At 38.6% G+C, this 21,645-nt stretch overlaps 1 protein-coding gene across 3 annotated transcripts in view; it reads right to left on the bottom strand.

Moving 5' to 3' along the window:
• Window positions 1-21,645, bottom strand: part of tub (TUB bipartite transcription factor) — a 60,732-nt gene that overhangs the window by 18,864 nt on the left and 20,223 nt on the right. For 2 of the 3 annotated variants that reach the window (XM_063475163.2, XM_063475172.1), the window contains exon 2: window positions 2,474-2,525. In XM_063475163.2, coding sequence (XP_063331233.1) covers window positions 2,474-2,525 — 52 coding nt within the window. Of the gene's footprint in view, window positions 1-2,473; window positions 2,526-12,764; window positions 13,430-21,645 lie in introns of those variants that run through there. The other variant, XM_063475180.1, reaches the window with a different exon arrangement.

The raw sequence follows: 21,645 nt of genomic DNA, 5'->3' as shown, positions 1-21,645 counted from the left end.
ATGTGAATTTTGTTCGAACGATAACTCGCTGGTAGCCTATACCTGGAGCTGCACACCAGCTGCGGGCACTGAGGAAGCCTCTAGCATGAGAGGCAAGGACCAAAAACAAGTCCAGAAACCTTCTCCTTCCCTGGATAAATGAGATTCTAGACAGCCTCTACACGATGTTTCAATCAATAACAATTTGTTTAATGATGCTTACGTGCCTGAAGCCCTCAACTGAGTGACATTAAGAATTGTATTCTTTATTCATTCATTCATTCATTTAGTCACGCATGAATAAAAAGCAGTTTACTTCAGAGTGAATCAGACCACATAAAACCTTATACCCACTGATGAACTATGACAAGCTTCCGCAAGCTTTTGCTGCTCTGACAACGGAACGAGAACCCGTTTGAAGCACTCCACTTACATTATCCACTTCAGGAAAATAGCAGGACGTCAGAAGCAGCAGACTGCACTACGCATAGATAAGAGCTGAAAATGCTTCGACTGCAGCCTGAGTGTTTGTTTTGTTTGGATACAGTGCTGCTGACAACAAACAATGGCAACGGCAGTATTAGTTAGCAGGGTGTGAAATGGCCAAACATCACTTTGACTTAAGGATCCCGAGGGCCGTGCTGCGAAGTAAGTTCTTTGAGCGAGCTGGCTTAACAAAACCTAAAACCCCAGTGAGAGATAATGGATATCACAAAGGTGGTTATCAACTTTCTCTGTTAACCCAGGCTTTCTGCTTCAGGCTGTGTGCGCGCTCACATAAAAGGGGGCATTTGATGTGTCATTTCTTTTTTCTTCTGTACAGAACTGACCTACTTCGGTCAGAGACATTATCACAGAACAAGTGGTGGGGGAAAAAACAACAAAGGGCAACACTGGTACAGAACAAGAGAGCAATGCTGCAGAAAACTTCAAATCATGTAAATTTAGAATTAGTATACTTAGGGCTCTCTGTGATGACGGGTTTTTTTGCTGTTTGGCACATTAGATTTTTGAAACTTTAAACTTTTTCCATTTAACATTATAGTACACTCAGCATGTTCACGTCTGTCACTGACCCACAGCCTTATGAAGGAAATGTGGAAACCCCCTAGTTTGTGAAATTAATGTTGCTAATTTAATATTCTTGGTGATGAATGGACCAACTGGTTTTCTAATTTGTGTAATCTATTATATGCAATTCTAGCAGTATAAAACAAAGTCAGAAGCATATTAAGGCCAAGTATGAAAACATAATTATACATTTTTCCTCTTACTAAACAAATACACACTGCACACAGTTTGTGCTGATGTAACTTTCCTTGTGTAGTGTTTATGAGGTACAGCTAGTTTGCATGTATAAAACTGCACAGAATCTATATTGCACTTAAAGCACCGTGCATTAAAAGAAATATTTTCAGTTGCGGATGATAAAGGATTCAGAAAGTTCAGAAAGCTATACAACAAGGAGAGATTGAAAATTTCCTTTTAGTTCTCAGTTTATTTGATATTGACAAAAGTTGGTCAATTTTGTCTGTTCTTCTGTAAAACAAACTAAGATTTATTTTTAGAATTAATATTTTGTTTCTAAGTGGATTTGACAATTTAGTAGTCTGTTTTGTTTGTTCTATTTTGAAACTTTAACGCTTTAGCGGCTGCCTTTTGTGTAGTTTGCAATATTTGCCTTTATTTATCTGAAAAAGTCTCATGTTCCTTAAGTACATCTACCCTGTTGAACTTATTATGGGAAATAAATATTAAAATCAAGACAAGCTGCTGATTATTTCACATTTTACTTGTGAGCAACGGCACATTTAAATCTTACAAATATAGTTATTTGGCTTATATCGTGATATATATCGTTATCGCCTGAAATGAAAAAAACATATCGTGATATGAAAAAATCTTATATCGCCCAGCTCTAGGGGAAAGGTGATTAAATTACTGAACATATCATGGCTGCTTGTGCCTGAAAGGTCTACTCTGAGTATTTCATTAAATGCTGATTTAGTGGCACTTTCCTACACAACCATCTCTGGGATTTACATATGTCCCTCACTTTATGTCCACAGTGTACCCGTGTTCTGGCACAAAGCTCATATCATCTCAGATTGGTTTCTTGAACATGACAATGAGTTCACTGTATTCAAAGTTCAACAGCACACCTTTGGGATGTGGTGGAACGGGAGAGTCACATCATGGATGTGCAGTTGATAAATCTTCAGCAACTGTGTGATGCTCTCATATCATTATAGACCAAAATCTTTGAGGAATGTTTCCAGCACCTTGTTCAAGTCGATCAAAACTGGGCCCAATCTGGTACCAACAAGGGAGAACTAATAGAATACCACTTAGAGAAATAAGAAGTCCTAGCTGGCTATTTGTGGTCCCTTGATGCAGCAGCAGAAGTTAGTGTCACGAAAAATTGCCCTCCCGTAATTGATTTAGCCTTGGTGTGACTCTTTTATCAGTACAGTAAAAAGAACAAAAGTCTTACCTGTCTGTCCAGTTTCTGCTGGCGGAGGTTGGTGCCCTCATCATCTAAAGTGCTTTACGAAAGAGCAAAGAAAGAGGAGTGATTAGGTTAAACTGCTTTTCAGCTATTTGTTATATCTGTAATAGAAAAATGACATTTTCCAAATTACTTAAGTCAATTCAATTGTTTCCCTGGAATTGCGAAGAACACTAAATACATGAAATCTTAAAGTCTTAGCTTGTTACCTAATAAAACACTATATGTTAATGAAGCTTCTTGCAAATTTCACAAAACAATGAATGTGTTTCTGCCTCAAGGTATTTTGTTTTCACATCATGAGCTATATCATCCTCTCTGCTGTGATTACTTCTGCACAATAAAAATACATAATACAAGTCATTATTCTCTAAAAAGCAAAATCTAATCATTCATGTAAATAATTATTATGCTTTGGGCACCATTTACCAGAGAAGGATACAAAAACAATGCATACATTTTCTGTTATTGAAAACTGCATTCACTTACAGTCACATGGAAAAGAAAGCTTTGACAGGACTTAGGAAAAACTAAGTATACTCTGCTAATCAAATACATTTGATTAATTGGTCATCAGCAACTTCAAGCACCTCTTAAAGAAGATGTTTTAGCAATACTCGGATATTGAGCTTGTTTTGCAGCCACAGGGTCTGGGCACCTTTTCAGTCATTGAGTCAACCATGAACTGCTCTGTATAACAAAATATTCTAAAGTCAAATGTGAGGCCATCTGTCCAATAACAAAAGCTTGGGCCAAATTAGGCCATCTAACAGGATAATGCCCCAAAGCACAGAAGTAAATCTACAACAGAATGGCTAAAAAAGAAAAGAATCAAGGTGATACAATGTTCCAGTCAAAGTCCAGACCCCGATTGAAATGCTGTGGTCGGGCCTTAAGACAGCCATCCATAAACAAATATCTTTAAATGCCACTTAAGTGAAGCTATGATAGAAAGAAGAGTGGGACAGAATTCCTCCACAATCATGAGAGAGACTGATAAAGTCAAACACAAAACAATTACTTCAAGTAACCGCTGCCAAAGGTGGCTCACAAGCTACTAAATCATGCAGTGTACTTAATGTTTCACAGAACTGGATAGAGTTCTGTGAAATCTTTCTTTTTCACAGAACTGTATCTGCTGCAGATACCGAATATGGACACGGCCCAAACGAGGATGTGTAGAGTACATGAAAACAATATTTCAGATACAAAGCATAGTAACAATGCACCCGTCAGCAAAACGAGTATAAAGGAGATGGCACTGCTGAGTTAACAGCGTCATAGCATTTTAGATAAAGATACTTATATCCTCTGGGTGGTTTATCATGATACACAATGCAGCAGTTAAATAACAGCATAAGCACTTAAATCACTTTTCAAAAAGGTTCCATACAATAATAACTGTCAGGGGAGTTATTAGAAAGCTGTCAGATAGTCTCTCGGCGAATACAGCAGAAACATAAACAGAGGTGTCATTTGAATATTGTTCAAAGTGATGTTGATGATGCATTTTGATTTTCCTAGCAATGGACAGAATATAAATGGCAAAAGTCCAATATAATCTCCATAAATTAATTAGCAGTAGCAAAGCTTTAAATGTTTTGTGACGAGGAAGCATAACACAGCTTGAGCGACTGAACGCACATACACACAGCTACTCCGCTCAGTCAACAAAGATTAAGTGCTACTGAAGCAAACAACATTTCTGTGGATATTTGTTGAATCCATGGCTCAAACTTAAGAACACTTAAGAAACTGTATCCTTGAGCAAATGGAGAGGAACGTCTGCCACAAGAAAAGCAAAAACAGACGAGTTAAGGATGATGGGTTTTAAAGGCTGTTTGGGGCATATTGATGATTTTTCTGCTACATAAATAAAACTGAAATAGAAACTGCTTCAGATCCAGCATTACATGTTTACCAATTGATCCTTAAAGGAAACATAAGGCAGTCACCGGTACATTGACCACATTGTTCACAGTGGAGACAATCACTGAAACGTCTCTTGCTGCATCTGTCTGGTCCATAGCTTCTGGCAATCCAGAAGCTTTGCTGGAAGCTGGTCACTAATAGAATCTACTAAATGACTTCAATAAATTGAAAGGCTTTGTGTTCCCTGTATCACCCCACAAACTAGATAAAGAAGTCTCCCTATTAGCTACAGTATTTTAGTCACAGTCCAATTAGTAGATGAGCCTTTCACCAGGGTATTGTGTTGGTCTTTTAGAGGATGCTATTATCCCCATGCTCACTGAAATGTTTTATATCTCTCAAAAGCATTCCTGTGTCCTTTGCAACGAATTTGGTATCTGATGCAATGCAAATAGACTCTAAGGACAAAAGGAAGTCACACGAGCTCACTGCAAGAACACACCAAACAATAACCTACACACTCGCCTGACCTCGTCCTGCACCAACGATTCTCTGTGCATGCTTTGCTGAACAGTCAGCTATCCTCAGCAGAGCCGGCGTATACTGTATCTCTGTCTGCACGAACGCCACTGTTCACTTGAGCAATATTTGACGTGACATAATGACATACTGCCATCTGCAAATGCCTAAAGGTCAGCATAGCATGGGCACCCTGGGATATTGTGTCATTCTAAAGCACAAAATACACGCCTGCATGTTAATTTTAGATTAAAGAATATGCACAGTCACTTCCGATCACTTTGTCTGCAAATATATAAACCTTTCTACGCCCCGACTCCATAGCCCTGATAAAGATAATTGGAAGAGGATGGATGGAAATAAACCTTATTAATATTATATCTACCACCAATACTCCAACAACCACTTACTCAACTTTAAATAACCCACTTCAATCACAATCAAGTGTGTAAAATGAAAAGACTGTTGATAAGATGATAAGAGGACCGAAGCTTCCGATTAGTCTTTGCTAATCAGCCTAATAACATTTCATACTATGAATAGTTGGCAATACAAATCATGACTTAGAGCTTAAAGTAATGACTGACCAAAAGTAGAAAAAATAATTTCCAGGTAATAATTACGTTAGGGAAGACAATGTTTATTTGAACAATGTGTATTACTTTAGTAATCGGAAACAAAACCGATTCAAATGCTATTAATGAGCTAATAAACTAAGTTACAGGCTGTTCATATCAAACAGCTGACTTCTCACTTATCATGATTATACTCGACATTTAGGGAGGGGAAAAAAGGAGGACCGCTAGTTAAAATGTGGAGAGCATTGTTACACAAGTATAAGGAGGTTACACAATACTGTGGAGATACAGAAGAATGAGGTTACTTGCAATTCATCACTTTCCTATTCCTCTCCCTTATTGTCAGTAGCAAAAATGATCAATATCAGAAATTTGTTGTACTGTAAATTAGATTTTAAATGGATATTTTGTATTGCAATTTTCCCTGAAGATCAATGTGCAAGGCCCATTATAACAAAGTGGAAGCTTTTGTTAAGAAATCTACTTAACAAGTTTACTTTATATTCTTTACTTTAAAGCTGAACTCTTTTATGAAACTATTCAGATCTTTGCTTTGACACTTCAAACTGTTGCACTGTCAGTGTGGTGAACCCTGTTTATGCTACAGTCACGCTAGTGGTTGGAAGCCACGGCACAATCAAAATTGTGCGATTAACTTTTGAGTTTGTTGCCTTTGAAATGGTTGCTTCTAAGATGGGGACCATTTGCAGTTAGTTTCTTGTCAATTTTCAGCAAAAAATGCAGCTGAATGTAGAACTAAGGCAGGAATCCAAACTCCACAATCCTTAACAGAAAACAATTTGAATCCAAGAAATTCAAAAATATGACCTAAGAGACACAAGAGAGGTTGCACAGACATCCAGACAAAGACCAAGACTATAAATACATATTTTCCTAGATTTATGACTATAGAAACAAACTTTGTAATTGATCACAAATATCCTTGGTCTGTGAGGTAAACAAGGACCCAACAGTTTAACCAACAGGATTTATGTTCTGGCTAACACCATTCCTTAGATGCAGCATTGGGCTGGCAGCATTGAGATGCTCTACATCACAGAAGGCTTAGAGAGGCTGACAGCATAGAATGAATTGAGTAAAATGGAGTACTTAAAGAAAACTCCAAGTTCTCTTAGCATAGCACTGTTGTGAAACTTAAACAGCACTGCACATCTGTAAAGAAACCTGAAGATAGAAGCTCACTGATGCTCTCTGTTAAATCGAACAATGATCCAGGTTTGTAAATCTTGGAAAGACTTGAAATTATAACTGCAGCCAAAAGGGGGTCTACGAACTTCTTGGTTAAGGTTCCTAATGTTTTTGTAAATGAAAACAGCTAGTTTTCATGTCTTGTGTACCCAGAACAGACAGATTAGTGTGCCATCAGCAATGAGGTGGTCTGCTGTGGTGAAAAACGAGCTCAAGTTGAAAGTGAAGCTGTCAATATTCCTGATCGATATACGTTCCCACGCTCACCTATATTTACAAGCTTCAAAGTAGTGAGTGAAAGGATGAGAATGCAGATACAAGTGGCAGAAATGAGCTGCCGCAATAGAGAGACTGGGCTCAGCCTTAGAGATAGTGTGAGGAGCTTGGTCCTTTGGGAGGGCTTCAGACTAGAACAGCTATTTGACCATCGTATGGATGTATGCCATGGGTCTGGAGGAAGATGCAAGTTTTTATGTAAAACTTTATATTCAGCCACGTATTTTAAAATATGTCTATTAGCTTTTTTAAAAATCCGATGATTCTTTGAAATTAATTCCACATGATGTGACAGTGCATTTTTTTTAAGATAACGCTAAAAAAAAAGGTTTTCCTTTTGCAAGGGACATGAAGTTGTATGTTTTATAATTCAAGTCATAAACTTAGCATTTATACAGGGATTAACTGTAGACTGCCTGTTCCTGTTTTTTATGATTTGACAGCTTTTAATTTAAAGCAACCCGCAATGCTTGTGTCGGTGTTGTAGTCTGTCCATCCGCCTGTTACATAAAGCACTACGTAACTAGAGTAAACAACTACAGATCAAGAACAGCAAAATGACAACAGATCCAATTATGAATGTATTTGTGACAATTTGTGTTCTACAAACAAAGTTATAATTTGACAGATGCCAGTATTTCTCGGTAACATTGTTAAACATTGTTTCTCATAGCCGGCCAACAGCACTTAAATTCTGTTTGACCTTTCCTTTCATTTGTGCTCTTTTAAAACGTTTTTCTCCAAGACAGTGACAGGATGATTTTTTAATCACACATTTTTAACACTGTGCAAATTTGAGGCAAATTTTAGACAGGCATCAGGACTTCATACGTACTGCTGTAGAAGATCAAACCCCACTCAAGTTAACTTGTTACTCCTGCTGTGCTTCCTTTTCCTCTGCTCTCCAATACTCTCCAATACTAATAATTTATTAAAGTAAATAAAATAGTAGCTCCTACTAACAAAGCTACGGGATTCATTCAGCACCAGTGATTAGCTGGTTCTACTTTTTATTAAGTCTTCAGTTTTTTTCTTGTTTTTTTACCACAAGAGCTTTTAATCACTGACCACAGGCTCACTGATTGTTCCTTCAGCTCTTGGACGGGCGTCTAAGAGACCTCTAACAAACATCCACGGCTCCTAATTCAAGGGCAATCGGAGATTTCCTGCTGCACAGCTTGAGAGAATGAGCTAAAGTAGAAGAGTAGAAGAGAAGATGATGAAGGATAGAGAGAAAAATGTGCTTCTGATGTTTGATGAATTAAAGCTCAGATTTGGCGGGGGCGTTCCACTCTTGTGATTGAAATCGCTTTGTGTTATAAACACAAAAACATACTTCTTCTGTCACTTTATTCAAGCTTCCTTTTAATCTCTCCCGACCTGGAGACCCTGTAGCAGGAGCAGGCTCAGTTTGTCATAGAAATGACCCCGCAGCATTTTTCAAAGTATGACTACGACTATCATTACATGGTTATAAAGTTTGTTTCTGTTGAAAGGTTACACAAAATCAGTGTCTTTCTGATTGACATTTTTGATCAAGAAGAAGTAAAGTTTTGCTGGAGCTTTCGATTACACTCTGGCCTTGCGATAACAGTCAATACTGTGTCTCAAAATTCCTCGAAATATCTCTAATGGCTTTAATAATACTAAAAAGGGAAAGAAAAAAATCTGTTGTTGCTCTGTGATTACACTGAATCTGTTTGCATTTTTTGAGTGTGCAACACCCTCAACGTCTGGACGACCACTTTCCATTGCAAGGCAATTGTGCACGTCCCCTGGTGGGAAACAACCTCTCTCTAAACATGTCTGACACAAACTGGCTGCAGTCACTCTCAGACAGATTTGAAGGTTTGTAAATAACTGGCTTCCCATTTATAAGCACAGATTGCAAACACATTACAATTGATCTGAGTCAGTTTGCACCAATGAGCGCAGCCCGTGTGTGACATGTTTCTTCACAATAGGGGACTTGGTTGGTTATATTGCTACATAAAAGTAAGGTTCCCAAGGTTCCCTATGATATTTTACAGTTAAATGTCTGTCCTGCAGTAATTCTATTAGTATTTGTGGAGGAATTTCTGAATTCCTGTTTCAAATCTATGAGGTTCTGCCCGGACTCTGAATGCAAGTAGTTCATGTGAATTTCTGTGTATATAAAAGGTTACAGGTTAGTGCTTTTTAGGTCATTTCACTTTAAAGATAGCCAATAGATAGCTAGATGGCTGCAAGTGGCCGCAGACCTGGTTCCCACCCATCTTCGAATCATCATTCATTGCACACGGTCCCAATAATTTGGTTCTTGTCGAGGTCTGCACCACTATTTTCCCTACTGTGACAGTAACATTACCCACATTCTGACTAAGTATCGCAATTTTTTCATTTTTAATTGTAAATTTTTAAAATGTCCAGTTTTCTTGACACACAACTAATGATGAGGCACGTATATTTGCATAATTTGGTTGATCTCTTCTTCAGTAGAAATGATTTTTTAGTTACAACATTTAAAAGCAATTGCAATCCTGTATTTCAGTTTAAATCTTTCGTCTGTTTTTTTTCCTTGACAATCTCTCAGATTGCTTACCAGCAACTTCAACGAAATTCTTTCCATCACCCACTATGACTGGCTGCATGAAGGTACAATAGAGTCATTGAGCATAAACTGATGTTCCTTTATGAGCATGGTTGATGAACCTTTTTACACGCTTCATTCATGTGTCAGAATCATGTCAGTGGAGTCTTGAATGTGGACCATATAAAATCATTCAATAAACTGATAGTGCTGTGTCACCGACTCTAGTTTGATGACAAATGCCCACACAGATGCAATAAAAAAGTATTTACCTCCCACACTCTGTTAGACATACAGACAAACAAAGCACTCCATGTCTATTGATCAAGTGTGAATAGGCATCAGACTGAAAGATAATGGCACGAACACGTGCTTCTGTAGTGCAGGTCAAACGGCTCATTATTATGTGGAGAGCCTGGTCATTCTTTAACACACCTCTGTAGTATATACTGACCAGGTAAAGCACTGACATCCGGGTCTATCCATTGCGATAAATCACCTCTACAAAACCTATAAAATACCATTTAAAACTAAGGTGCAAAAAAAGCACCTCAGCAATTCTTGAAAAGAAATGAAAAGCTTATCCCTGAATACTTGCATGCAAGTTTGCAAAGTCTTTGTTGCCATATAAATTCAGTATTTTTATTGTGGTTTTTAAACTGATAGACTGGCTGCTGGACTGATTCAATACTAAGGTGGAAAAAGGCACCTTAGCTCTATCTGATGAATAAAGAAAACCTAGATTCATCAGAATTAATTGTGTCTGAAATCAAATGTATGATATTTACATATTTATGCTGTAAAGTACTGTTGCTAACATTGTGGAAGTAGTGCCGAAATCATCTGTCGAGCCCGACCAATACAGGATTTTTGAGACCAATATCAATACAGCCCATATGGAAAAGATATATATAAATCTTATGAAGTTTGTATCTGTCTTGTGTGAAACTTGTATGAAAAGCATACAAGAGTGAAAACAGATATAAGATCCCTTGAAAAATTATATAAATGAAACTTGTATGTTTTGGATACTTACTAAAACAATATATGAAAGTAATGAGAAAGTGGCCACTTTCATGAGTAAATCATGTAAGTTTTTACTATTTCTTTTCCATATGGGAGATATCTGGTGATTTCCAAATCAAACATTCTGATATATCGGGACAATATTTTTTTCTTTCAGATGCACAAAACATAAACAGATTTCTCTAACATTTGTCATTTGTAGTTATTTATTTACTTCTTTAGGCTCTGCTCGGATCAGCTGTAGCAAACGGGCAAGTTGCAGAGTGCACTCTGGTGAACAGACAATGCAATGTCAGCACTCATTACATGTTTGAAGGGTGTTTCTTCTTCTTTTCATTTATTAACCATTAAACATGTCAATACTGATAGAGTGGCAAGATAATATCGGCTGCCAATAAATCAGCTGGGTTCAAATCATCTGTACCAACAAACCATGCTACATTGCCCAGGATTCTGATTTTCGTTGAAACAATGGCTCCCCTATTTTCAGTCTTTCTTTCTTTTTTTTCTTTGAATATAAACTGAAAGAGGCCTTAGCTGCTGTTGAATGTAGGACTGGATGGAGAACAGAATAGAAGTTATGAGACCCTCATATTTTTAAAATAGTTTTGCATGCATCATCAGGTTTAAATATGTGACAGTAATTGGCTGATGATTCTGCAGCAGCAGTGTGCAACACTAGAGGCAATTCATTATGGAGACACAAAAGCAAGATTATTTTTGTCATTTGCATGGTGAAATGCATGAAATTTGATTCTGGAAAATTAATCTCATGAGCGTTGTGCAGATGTAGATTGACCTTGCAGGTGGGAATGTAAATAATAAAGCTTTTAAGTACTTTTGTGGTGTAGGACACCATTTCTTGCTCTACTAAATTGGTTATTTCTGAAAAGGTAATGTAAAAAAATAGAATCGGACCATTAACAGATTTTTGACAACATAATTTCTTCATTCCCACATGACAGGAAAAAAACTACAATCCTGATTTGATGAATAATTCATACACAGAGAAGAACAAATTCAGCATCACCAATTCTATGTGGATGTTTGAGCGGCATGTTTCCTTGAATTACTTGCTTTCTGTGCGCTGTATACCTCTAACTAACAGATCTACAGAGTGCTGCTGTATCCAACCCTCCCTGCAAAGAGGCCCATGTATTTTTAATGTCAGCTTCATTAGATGAAATCAAAATTCTGCTCACTGGCATGACCTCTTTCAAATAGTATATACAAGTACTGTTACTGCTACGGATACTTTTACTGGTTAATATCTAGTTAGTATTTAATATTGCTGCCTAGCATTCGTTAACAGCTTTTCTGGTCAAGTGATAAGGAGGCCATGGAGAGATAGTGGTAATTTGCGCTGCTAGCTATTTAAGTCTGTGCATTTACTGCATTTCATTAAATGCTTTTGTTTCAACTTTGCCATAGTAGGAGGAATCTTATTCAAAATAAAACCCACAGAGGTTGCTTCCTGCTGTTGTCCTGATGCAGTCTCATTCTGAAATTTGCGGATTGCCACCGTAGCTTATAGCAACCATAAGCCAATGGTCTCAAAGCAAGCAAGGGAAACCATGGCAATGGGCATTCAATTAGAGGAAGGAGCCACCAGCTTTAGTACTACACTTGAAATGCTTATGTTTTATAACAGGAGATTTAGAGCTACAAAACGGCATGACTGTATCACCAGCATGGCTCAGTGAAGCTCATACTGGCACATGCAGTAAGAAAGGAGACATAAAACATGCACATTTACACATGAGGAACTTTCTCATTGATTAAAAAAGTGGACATTAATAAATGTACAAATGTGAACGTGGTTCTATCTTTGATATACACAGCATTCAAACTGGATCCAAACTGATCAGAGACAGCACTGAATCACATTATGGACAGTTGTGAAACAATATGAGATCATCAGAGGTTGATGCAGTTGACATTTTGGGATTGTTCTTTTTTGTTTGTTTTTTTGGTGATTCTTCAACAACTCGCCACCTAAACTAAAAATACACATTTAATTTCACTAAACCATTTTCCCGTAAACAAATTTTAAAAAAAAATTAAACCCCTGCACAAAAAAAGAAAAAAAAACCATTACTGTATGCTTTTCTGTCATCATACCGGCTCAATGTTACTGTTAATCAGTCTGATCTCTGAACACCCGCTCAAATAATCACACATGAACACTGTGCCCCCTCTGTGTGTTCTCAGGAATGTGGTACAGTACCTGTAGGGAATCCAGTCGGAGGAGTGCTTGGAGCTCATTCTGTATTTATGACTGTTGCTGTCTAACTGCAAGGCTAACGGCCTGCAACAGCACCAGTGGAAGAGGCTATGGGGTCTGAGGACAGCGATCACAGCCAGCGAGCCCACACCGCCTGTTCATCCTCTGCACACAGCTCTGTATTCCCAGCCTGCCTGTGTGCTTTTTGTACGTCCTCTAGTTGTGGGGCAGCAGATGACTAACAATCCAGTCAGACAGCCGCACTCTTCAGTCATGCACAGTGAACACATGAAATAGCCGTTTTCTTCTCTCTTCCATGTGTATGCTTCCAGTCAATGCCTCTCCTCTTCTCTTCTCCCATCCACTGCCTCTGCTCCTTCTCTGCGCTGGCTCTCTTCCCTCACACTTACTCTGTAGGCTCTATCTAAATCTCCCTCCGTTTCTTTCCCTTTAAATCCCCCCTCCCCTCCTTATTCTCGGTCCAAATCTCGATCTCTGCCTCTTTGCCCGATCTATCGCTCATTATCGCTCGTGCAACATCACCTACGCTTGCAGTAAGTGCAAAGTCAAAGGTGCAAAAAGGAAGAAAGGTTATAGAGAATCCCTTTTGTCTTGCATCTTTGATGTTCCTTTAGCTCTATTTTTGTGCAGTGCCACCCCCTCGTTCTAATGCAGCCCTACACATACTGTCTCTCTCGCTCTCTCTTTACGCAGACTCCCTGTATCTTTCTTGCACACTATCTGTGTTGTATGAGGCATGATAAGCAGGCATTCAGATTTTTTTTTTCTGGCCCATAATTTATTTATTCTTTCAGAGTAAGAGGCATTAGCATATGACTGTGCAGACTAGTGTTAACAGCCTTTAATTCAACACTCTCTACGGGCAGACAAAGGCACCCTGTGATAGTGCCACAGCTCTGAACCTCTCTCACACACATCTGCTTCCGCCCTCCGTCTGCAGCCCCTCACTGTCAGCACACAAACACACATCACTCACTGTGCTCCCAGGGTTATTCAGGAGTCCATCGATAGACAGTTAAACCAAGTGGCTTCCTTGTTTCGAACCTGGTGCAGGAGTGAGTTTAGTATGAAAACGTAGAAATCTTCTTTTTAGACGGCATGTGGAAAATGACCTGCAGCAATCCTGAAAATTATTTTTTGGGGGGGAGAAAATCTATTTCCAGTGGGTACAAATGAAACCATTTTGCCTTCTACTGACTCCCTCCTAAATAGCCAGGAAGTGGGACGCACACAAACTTATGGCTGATGCAGGGCTCAGATCTTTGTTACATGCTCAAGCTCCAGTTCACTATTGTGCAAAGTGTTACTCAAAGACAGACACAGAGCGCAGCTACTTTTAAGGGCTTTCAAGCATCGTCCCTCAATTATTCATTGCAAGTCTAAAAACAAACACCACAGGGAATACTGGTAGAAAAAAAAACCAGCTGAGAAATAAGTCCATGACAAAAGATCTGTTAAAAATAATTTTGACAGAATTTGGCTCCTTGAAAAATAAAAATGAATGACTTGGATTTAATGTTCTTCAAACATAGCACCCTGCTTGTTATTACAACATGAATTCTGCTTATGATTTCTCACTCTTTGTGTTTCTACACGTAAAGAAAAATTAGTTAGTGGGATGACAGAAATCAGCATGCGTATTAACAACATGCCTTATATAACTAAAACTGACAGAAAGTCTGAAATACAACCGGTCAGTCAAATAAATGAATAAATACATATTTGATCCTCTTGTACAGCCAATAGCATTAAAGCACACTGCAGCTGCTTTACTGAAAGCACAGTGAAAAGATTGATTATATTCTGTAATGGTATGGCCTTTCCAAAATGTCATGTTGCAAAGGTGGTTCACCTTGCCTGTTGTTTATGTTTCAGTCAACAGTAAAATATATCAGCTTTCAGAAAATTCCACACAGATCGATCCCTCATGTAGTCCTTTCCCAACAACGTCAGAAACCACAAACAATGTTTAAATAAATGGTAGGCAAAATGTTTGTGTATGTTTTTTATGAAGGCCGAGAATATAAGGAGAATTCTGGTTTCCTGTTGAACGTGGAAGCTTGTTATTTGGCGCTGGAAAAGGAGTGACATGTTGCTACATCAAACCACCAGGTGAAACGTTGACTGTTTGAATTATATTGAATTGGGCAGTAAGGCTGCTGCTGTTTCTTCTGCAAATTACACAATCATCATTCCACTTCAAAAAAAACTCCAGGTCTTTTTCTTTTAAAGAAAAAAGAACGAGATAGTAGTAGTTTTTCCTCACAGCCCACAAGACGCTGGGTTTTGAGTTTTGCAATTCATTTGAAAATACAATTATTGTAATTGCATTGGTCCCCGGTTGCTCCCAGTTTCCTCTCTGCCTTCTTTTCTCCTCTTTTTCTTTCTTCTTCCTTCTCTCTTTCCATAAATGTCCAAGAATGCCAGCCTGCATTATCTTCCTGGTAACAGTATCTTGGTGGAAAGACAACACAGTAATGGCACAGCTCTGTCTGAGCCCACGAGCAAGGCACTGACTCACGTACACCTCGGGTCCAAGAAGGAGAGCACAAGAGATTTATAATGTATAGCAAACTGGCATTGCATTGTAAGCCTTGGTAAGGAGGTAAATGTCAAAGACAGTCAATAAACTGAACTGTTAATTCACTCCGTGGTTAATGGTGTGCTCCCTGCAAGTCAGCTGGTGTGATAAAAGTGGAAGTAAATAAAACAAGTAACCCCACTAAGGAACAGGTGTAAGCACAGGACTGTAATAAATATTTGATGCTGAGAGGAAGACTTTGAAGTCTGGCGCTGGTCCTGAGAGGCCTGACTTTCCTAGTGACTTTACATTTTTGCAGCCAAACTACAGCAAACAGTCTTTCTTTCTTTCCTTCTTCCATCCATTCTTCCATCATGTTCCTCATCTTTTCCCCCTGGCTTTACAACCATTACCGCATTAAAAACCAAATGATAAGATCCTCTTTTTAAATTAAATTTTTTTAAGTCCAGAATTTGTGCAGAGTTCTTCCCAGAGGCATTTTACTGTTGGTAACAGGAGGCCAGACAGCATCAGTAATTATAATAATGGTCCTGGCATAGAAGGCACACTGATGTGAAAATAGATCTCTGGCCTGTATCTGCTTGCCTTCGTCAGACTGGCTGAAGCACAGCTGCGGAGTGCACGGCCTTAATAATATAGTAGCCTGATCATCAGCCGTGCAGGTCATAAGTTAACTGATGAGTGACATAAACAATCAACCAAAAAGCACGGTGCTCAAATGCAACAGTTCCATGAACCACTGAATGCAGTGAAGACATCGCTTCTAACGTGCAAGAGAATCGGGCTGTTTTCAGCACTTTTGAGATTTAAATCCTTGTGCTGGTGCCAAAGTACACAACCATAGCAGTTGCATTCCTATCCTCCCAAAAATATAAAGTGTTTAGCGCACTGTACAACTTCCAAAGTTGGAAATTTACGAGTTTATTTGGGAAGAATGCGTAGAATGTACAGCATAGGTGGTGATAGTTGATTGCCAACAGTGGACAAGTATTTTGGCAAATTTATGCTTTTAAAGTTTCACTGTGCAAATCATTTCTCTAAGTTGTTACATAACAGCATGTTACAGAGGTCACGCCTGGTTTCCATTATTTATAAACTGACATGGTTTTGTCCAGCTTTAGAGGCGATCCGTTCAGGAGTGGTTGATAACCTTATCACAAAAATCTAGCCCAGGAGCTGTCTGTATGCACCATTAAAAACAAAAAAAAATTGCTGTGCTGTGCAGCATTTGTAGCCCTCCAGATTGTGACTAGAGAAAGCTGTATTTTCCTGCAGCTTTTCGAGACTTTTATGACGTAGTCAACCCTGAATTGAGGGCTCTGAAGGAGGTAATTAGGCCTCAGCTAAGGAGTGAGTCACTGAGTGGATCCACATTATGTCATCACACAAGGGAGCTGCCACGTTCTGGAGAGCCAAGGGATTGTGTAGCCAATACGTTGGTGTAAACTTAAAAAAAAAAGCCCTGCATGCATCAGGATTAAGAGCTTTAATTATGCAAGATAAAACAGTAGAGTAACAAGCCTTCAATGGACATCAGATGGTGCAACATCTTGTGAGTAAGTACAACTTGATGTTGCAGAGAAAGAAAGGGCTGCGGAAGCTCAGCCATGCTTGACTGTCAACCATTCTTTGTCAAGAGCTTCTGAATAATAGGACAATGCTGAATTTACACATGAAGGCATGACTGGCAGAAGAAAAACAGCTCTACAACAAACTGGTTTCTATTAGTGCATATAATAGAAAATCGCTCTAACAAAAGATTGCAAGAAAGCAAGCAGACAACCTTTTGTTCCCTCTTATCACTCATGGAAGAGGGCAGATAGCATAATCAAACTACTTCCATGTACTTGAGAAAAAATCTCAGTCATAATCAGATAACATTTGATTGTTCAATTTTACAATAAACCCAGTAAAAAGAGCTGGATAATTCCTGTGGAACACACTGTCGGAAAAGCTGACTACACGTGTTAACTAACTGCGAGAAAACTCCCTCTTTGAGTCTGCAAGAGGCCGAGCGAGGCCTGATACGAATCAGCAGCAGCCTGACGCTCAGCTGCAATTCGCCGGATGATAGAATTATTTATAGATGGATGTAGATGGAGACTCCTCAGGTTTTTTTTTTTTTACTCCTACAGATATTCAAAGAAATCGAGAGCGACAGCAAGCGGCTAAAAACCAAAAAAGCTTCCCTCTGAAGGTTGCTGTGAGGCATTTTGTATAAACAGTGGCATCTTTCTTTTAAGGGGTGTTGTAAATCTTTGAGGAAGAGAGGGGGAGAGAGAAACAGAGACTATGTGTGTGTTTGTGAGTGTGACTGAAAAGTAAATCTCACGGCTTCAGAAACGCAGTGAGAAACTGTGTGTGAGCTTACACATGAAAAGAATAAAAAGTGAATGAGCACAACTGCTTGCGCCCAGCAGTGACTGAATCTAACATGCACCTTCTATTGATTCCCCAAAAGCAGGCAATGCAGTGTTTTTTTACTCTTACTTAGATGTAAAACGTGGAGAATCTAAATTCACAATTTCATAATTTGGTTACATTTATAATAGCAACATTTTTAGTATTGGTTCTTCTCCATCTTTAGAACTAGTGTAAAACTGGGGACACACCGGGGAATCAGCATGTGGGACACACACACACAAATATACATACACAAATACACATGCACAGTTCTTGTATCAACATAAGTCCTTCTATCTCATTGTTCAGTGGCCATCAGAGGGCATGCATAAAACATGATTTGGATTAGAAAATGTCATGCTGGATGAAACAGTGTCCCAGTGTCCCAGTGAGGGAACCAGATGGACTGCTTCAATACACTAAAGTTCTTTTCCATCCTCCAAACCACAGAAAAGCTTTATTTGTGCACTGGTAAACTGTAAATACATGCACACGTGCACATTGTGGATGCAAATGGACATTTTAGAAAGAAAGAAAAAGAAGTCCTAAATAGTAGCTTAATCTCTTATGAGTGTATTGAAATATGTCTGTCTGACTAAGCATGGGTGGAAGCTGCAAATTTGCATCAGTTAGATGCCCTGTCTATTGTGCCTTTATGGAGCGAGGTTTACCAGCATCACCGCTGTGAAAGAAACCAACAAGAAAAATGTAGCAAAAATGTTTTTTAAAAGCTTTAAGCCCCAAAGCAAAACAGACAGGCATTTGAGATGTTTGCTAAAGATCACACAAACACTGCCTTAATAAACCCCAGACATCAAACAAATCCCTCACTCTATATGTCTCCAGCTTTGCTAAACTGTGTTGTATCCAAGGGATACAGACAGAGATGCACAGCTTATAAGAGACACAAAACCCAGTGTGGACAGATGAGTTGTTTCCTACATTTTTCCTCTGTGTGATTTTCCAGCTCTTACACTTTCAGTGCAGTCATTGAATTTTTCCCAAGCTGAGAAAAGCGTACTCCCAGGTATGACTTTGCTGTGATTTTTCCTGTCTGAGGTTGAAGCCCTGCCCTTGGTTCAAACAGTGTGATAGGAATTACACACACACATTGACGTGCGCACATACCTCACACCCTGCTGACAGAAAGACAGCAGAGAGGCAGAGATGTTAAATGAGAGTGTCATTTTGTCAGGTGCTATACAGTGTGTGAGTCCTGTATCTATCTTTAGTGGATTAAATGTATGTGACTCACCGTTTCTAAGCAATATTTTGCTCGCACTTCTCTGTCTTCTTTAGGTCTTATCTTTCACTCACAAATTAGTTTTTGCAGTGCCATCACTTCTAATTCAGACCCAACCCCACCCCCACTCCCCAGTAATTAAATACAGCAATTTACTGTAGATAAAAGCAGGAAATGGTGAGCTACATGATGCTGGAAATCAAATAAAAAAGCAACTGTAGCTTTAAATGGCAGCGCTTTTTTTTTGTCTTCTGCCCTTTGTTCTGCTCCTCATAAGCAACACATGAACAAACAGTCAGCTGATTCACATTGAATTCGTGTTCAAACTGAAATGCCTTCCCATGGAAACTAAGGCTGACTGTGTCACTGCGACTCCTGGCAGTCCTTATGAATGATTTTAATTTGTGTATGTAAACCAAAAACTGGAGGGACTGCTGTGAACACATCACATCCTAACTCAGCGTCTTTATGAGGAGGCATAAGATGCTCTTGTTCTCTATTTGTCACACTGCCTCCTGTGACACACACACACACCTCCACTGGTTCATTCCTGTGACCATGGCAACAGCTGAGACTAATTACCACTTAAAAGCTCACTGCTAGGCTATTTAACCACAATATCTACGTCAGGAAAAGACACACACGCACAAACTCAAATACAAATGCATTACCACCTCGCTAGTTGCCATAGCTATGATTAATTAACATCTGGCTGAGCCTGCAGTGCACATTACTGAGATGCTGCAGTCAGTGGCAGGGTTTATTTTTCTTGGCCAACAGGGGGACTCGCCAAACTCAGACAGGAGGGTGTAGTGATGAATCATGGACACATGGAGGTGCTGCAGAATAGCACAACTTTTTGAATTGCAGGCCTGAAGAATCTGCAAATTTCCATATGGTTTTGACCAGCGTCACATAACTTAAAATAATTAATATACCCATTAGAAAAGTATTAGGGTGTCTTTAGAGTGCTGGAGAAGTGAAAATGTAATATCAACTATAGTCTGGAGTTGTGGAAAATTGTGGAAAATGCAATAAAAGTCAGTGACATTAAATTTCAATCTAGGATTTCTATTTTATGAAGGTCATAAAAGTAAAAGCAAAACAAAACAAAGGTCTTTCTCAACAGCATTTCAGTGGTATCGGTCGTTGATAATGCAACTCACAATATCAATTTCATGTCTTTCCATTCATATATCTTCATTCATCTGCTGCCATTACTGAATTTTCCCTACTCTTTACCATTTACAGCAGTTATTACCATGCAGGGGTACAAGTACAGGAGTGCAAGTGAAGTAAGTGTGGGTACTAATAGCTTGACTTACCTGAAATATACAAATTATAGCTTTTCAGAATTAGATTAATCTACACAAGTTAAAACAAACAATAGAAATGCACTAGGGATTAAGATACAAACATAAATATGAGATTAAAATGAGCAGCAATTGCTAGCTTATGGACAGTAAGTTGAGATTTCTTGTTACATAATTAACAACTGTTAGGTTAGGTCTAGTAACTAAAGGTAGTGAAAATGCTATTCAAGAAATAATCAACCTTAAAGTTAAGCATTAACAGTTAAAGCTGCTTACAGTGATTGTTGAATGTTTAGGTACTGTAAACATATTCATTAAGAGTAAATGATGAGCTGACATCTGAAAAATATCAAATATGGTAAACAGCTAAAAGTAGCAAAAAGAAGTGTGGGTATGTTATATGAAAAAAGTTTGGAACTATTGGTTTACCAAAAAAAACAAACAAACATTTAGCTGTACACAAAAAAGGATGTGCTGGAGACCGAGCAGTATGAAATGCTGACTGGTCTTGTTTTATCTAACCTAATCACGTCAGTGGACCAAACATTTTTACACCCCTTAATCATTACAGAAAAAAAATTCTGTACTTTGGACTTCAGCTAATCGGTACTGTGAGAATCTCATTAAACATTAAAAACATCATCACACATTAAAAACCGCCAGTGAAAAAAACAAATCACTTGGTCTTCGCAACATACTGTGTTTCCAAGCCAGTATCTATCTGTGTGTCAGGGACACAGTTAAAGACAGCTTAAAAAGTGAACAAAGCAGGGTTAATAGAAATAAATAAAAATATATATATTTTAAAAAAAAGAAGTTTTCAGTCCATTCATTTTCTTCCACTTATCCAATTCAGCATCGTGGGGGGATCGGAGCCTATCCCAGCTGGCATACGTGGGGTACACCCTGGACAGATTGCCAGTCCTTCACAGGGCGACCACAGAGAGACAGACAACCTTTCACACTCGCATTCACACTCGCATTCACGCCTATGTGCAATTTAGAATCACCAGTTAACCTAACCCCACTAGCTGAATGTCTTTGGACTGTGGGAGGAAGCTGGACTACCCTGGAGAAACCCCCCCCACACACACACACACACAGGGAGAATGTGCAAACTATTGTTAAATAAAACAATATAAGTGGTGAGAACAACTGCTCATATTTGCTCTGGCTGTAGAATATTGGCTTCTTTTACATTATCTGCATTTATCAGATAGTGTTTTATTTGTAAATGTGACACTGAGTCTATCAGCACAACTCAATCTGTTCTTTAAATATTTGCTGTTTTCCCTTTGCTGTTCACCAAATATCAATATATATCAACATTCTTAATCAGTATATTAAATAATAATCAGTAAA

The sequence above is a fragment of the Pelmatolapia mariae genome, linkage group LG1 (genome assembly GCF_036321145.2).
Source record: "Pelmatolapia mariae isolate MD_Pm_ZW linkage group LG1, Pm_UMD_F_2, whole genome shotgun sequence".
Lineage (NCBI taxonomy): Eukaryota > Metazoa > Chordata > Actinopteri > Cichliformes > Cichlidae > Pelmatolapia > Pelmatolapia mariae.
The sequence above is the reverse complement of the archived record's forward strand: the minus strand, read 5'-3'. Positions and strand labels throughout refer to the sequence as shown.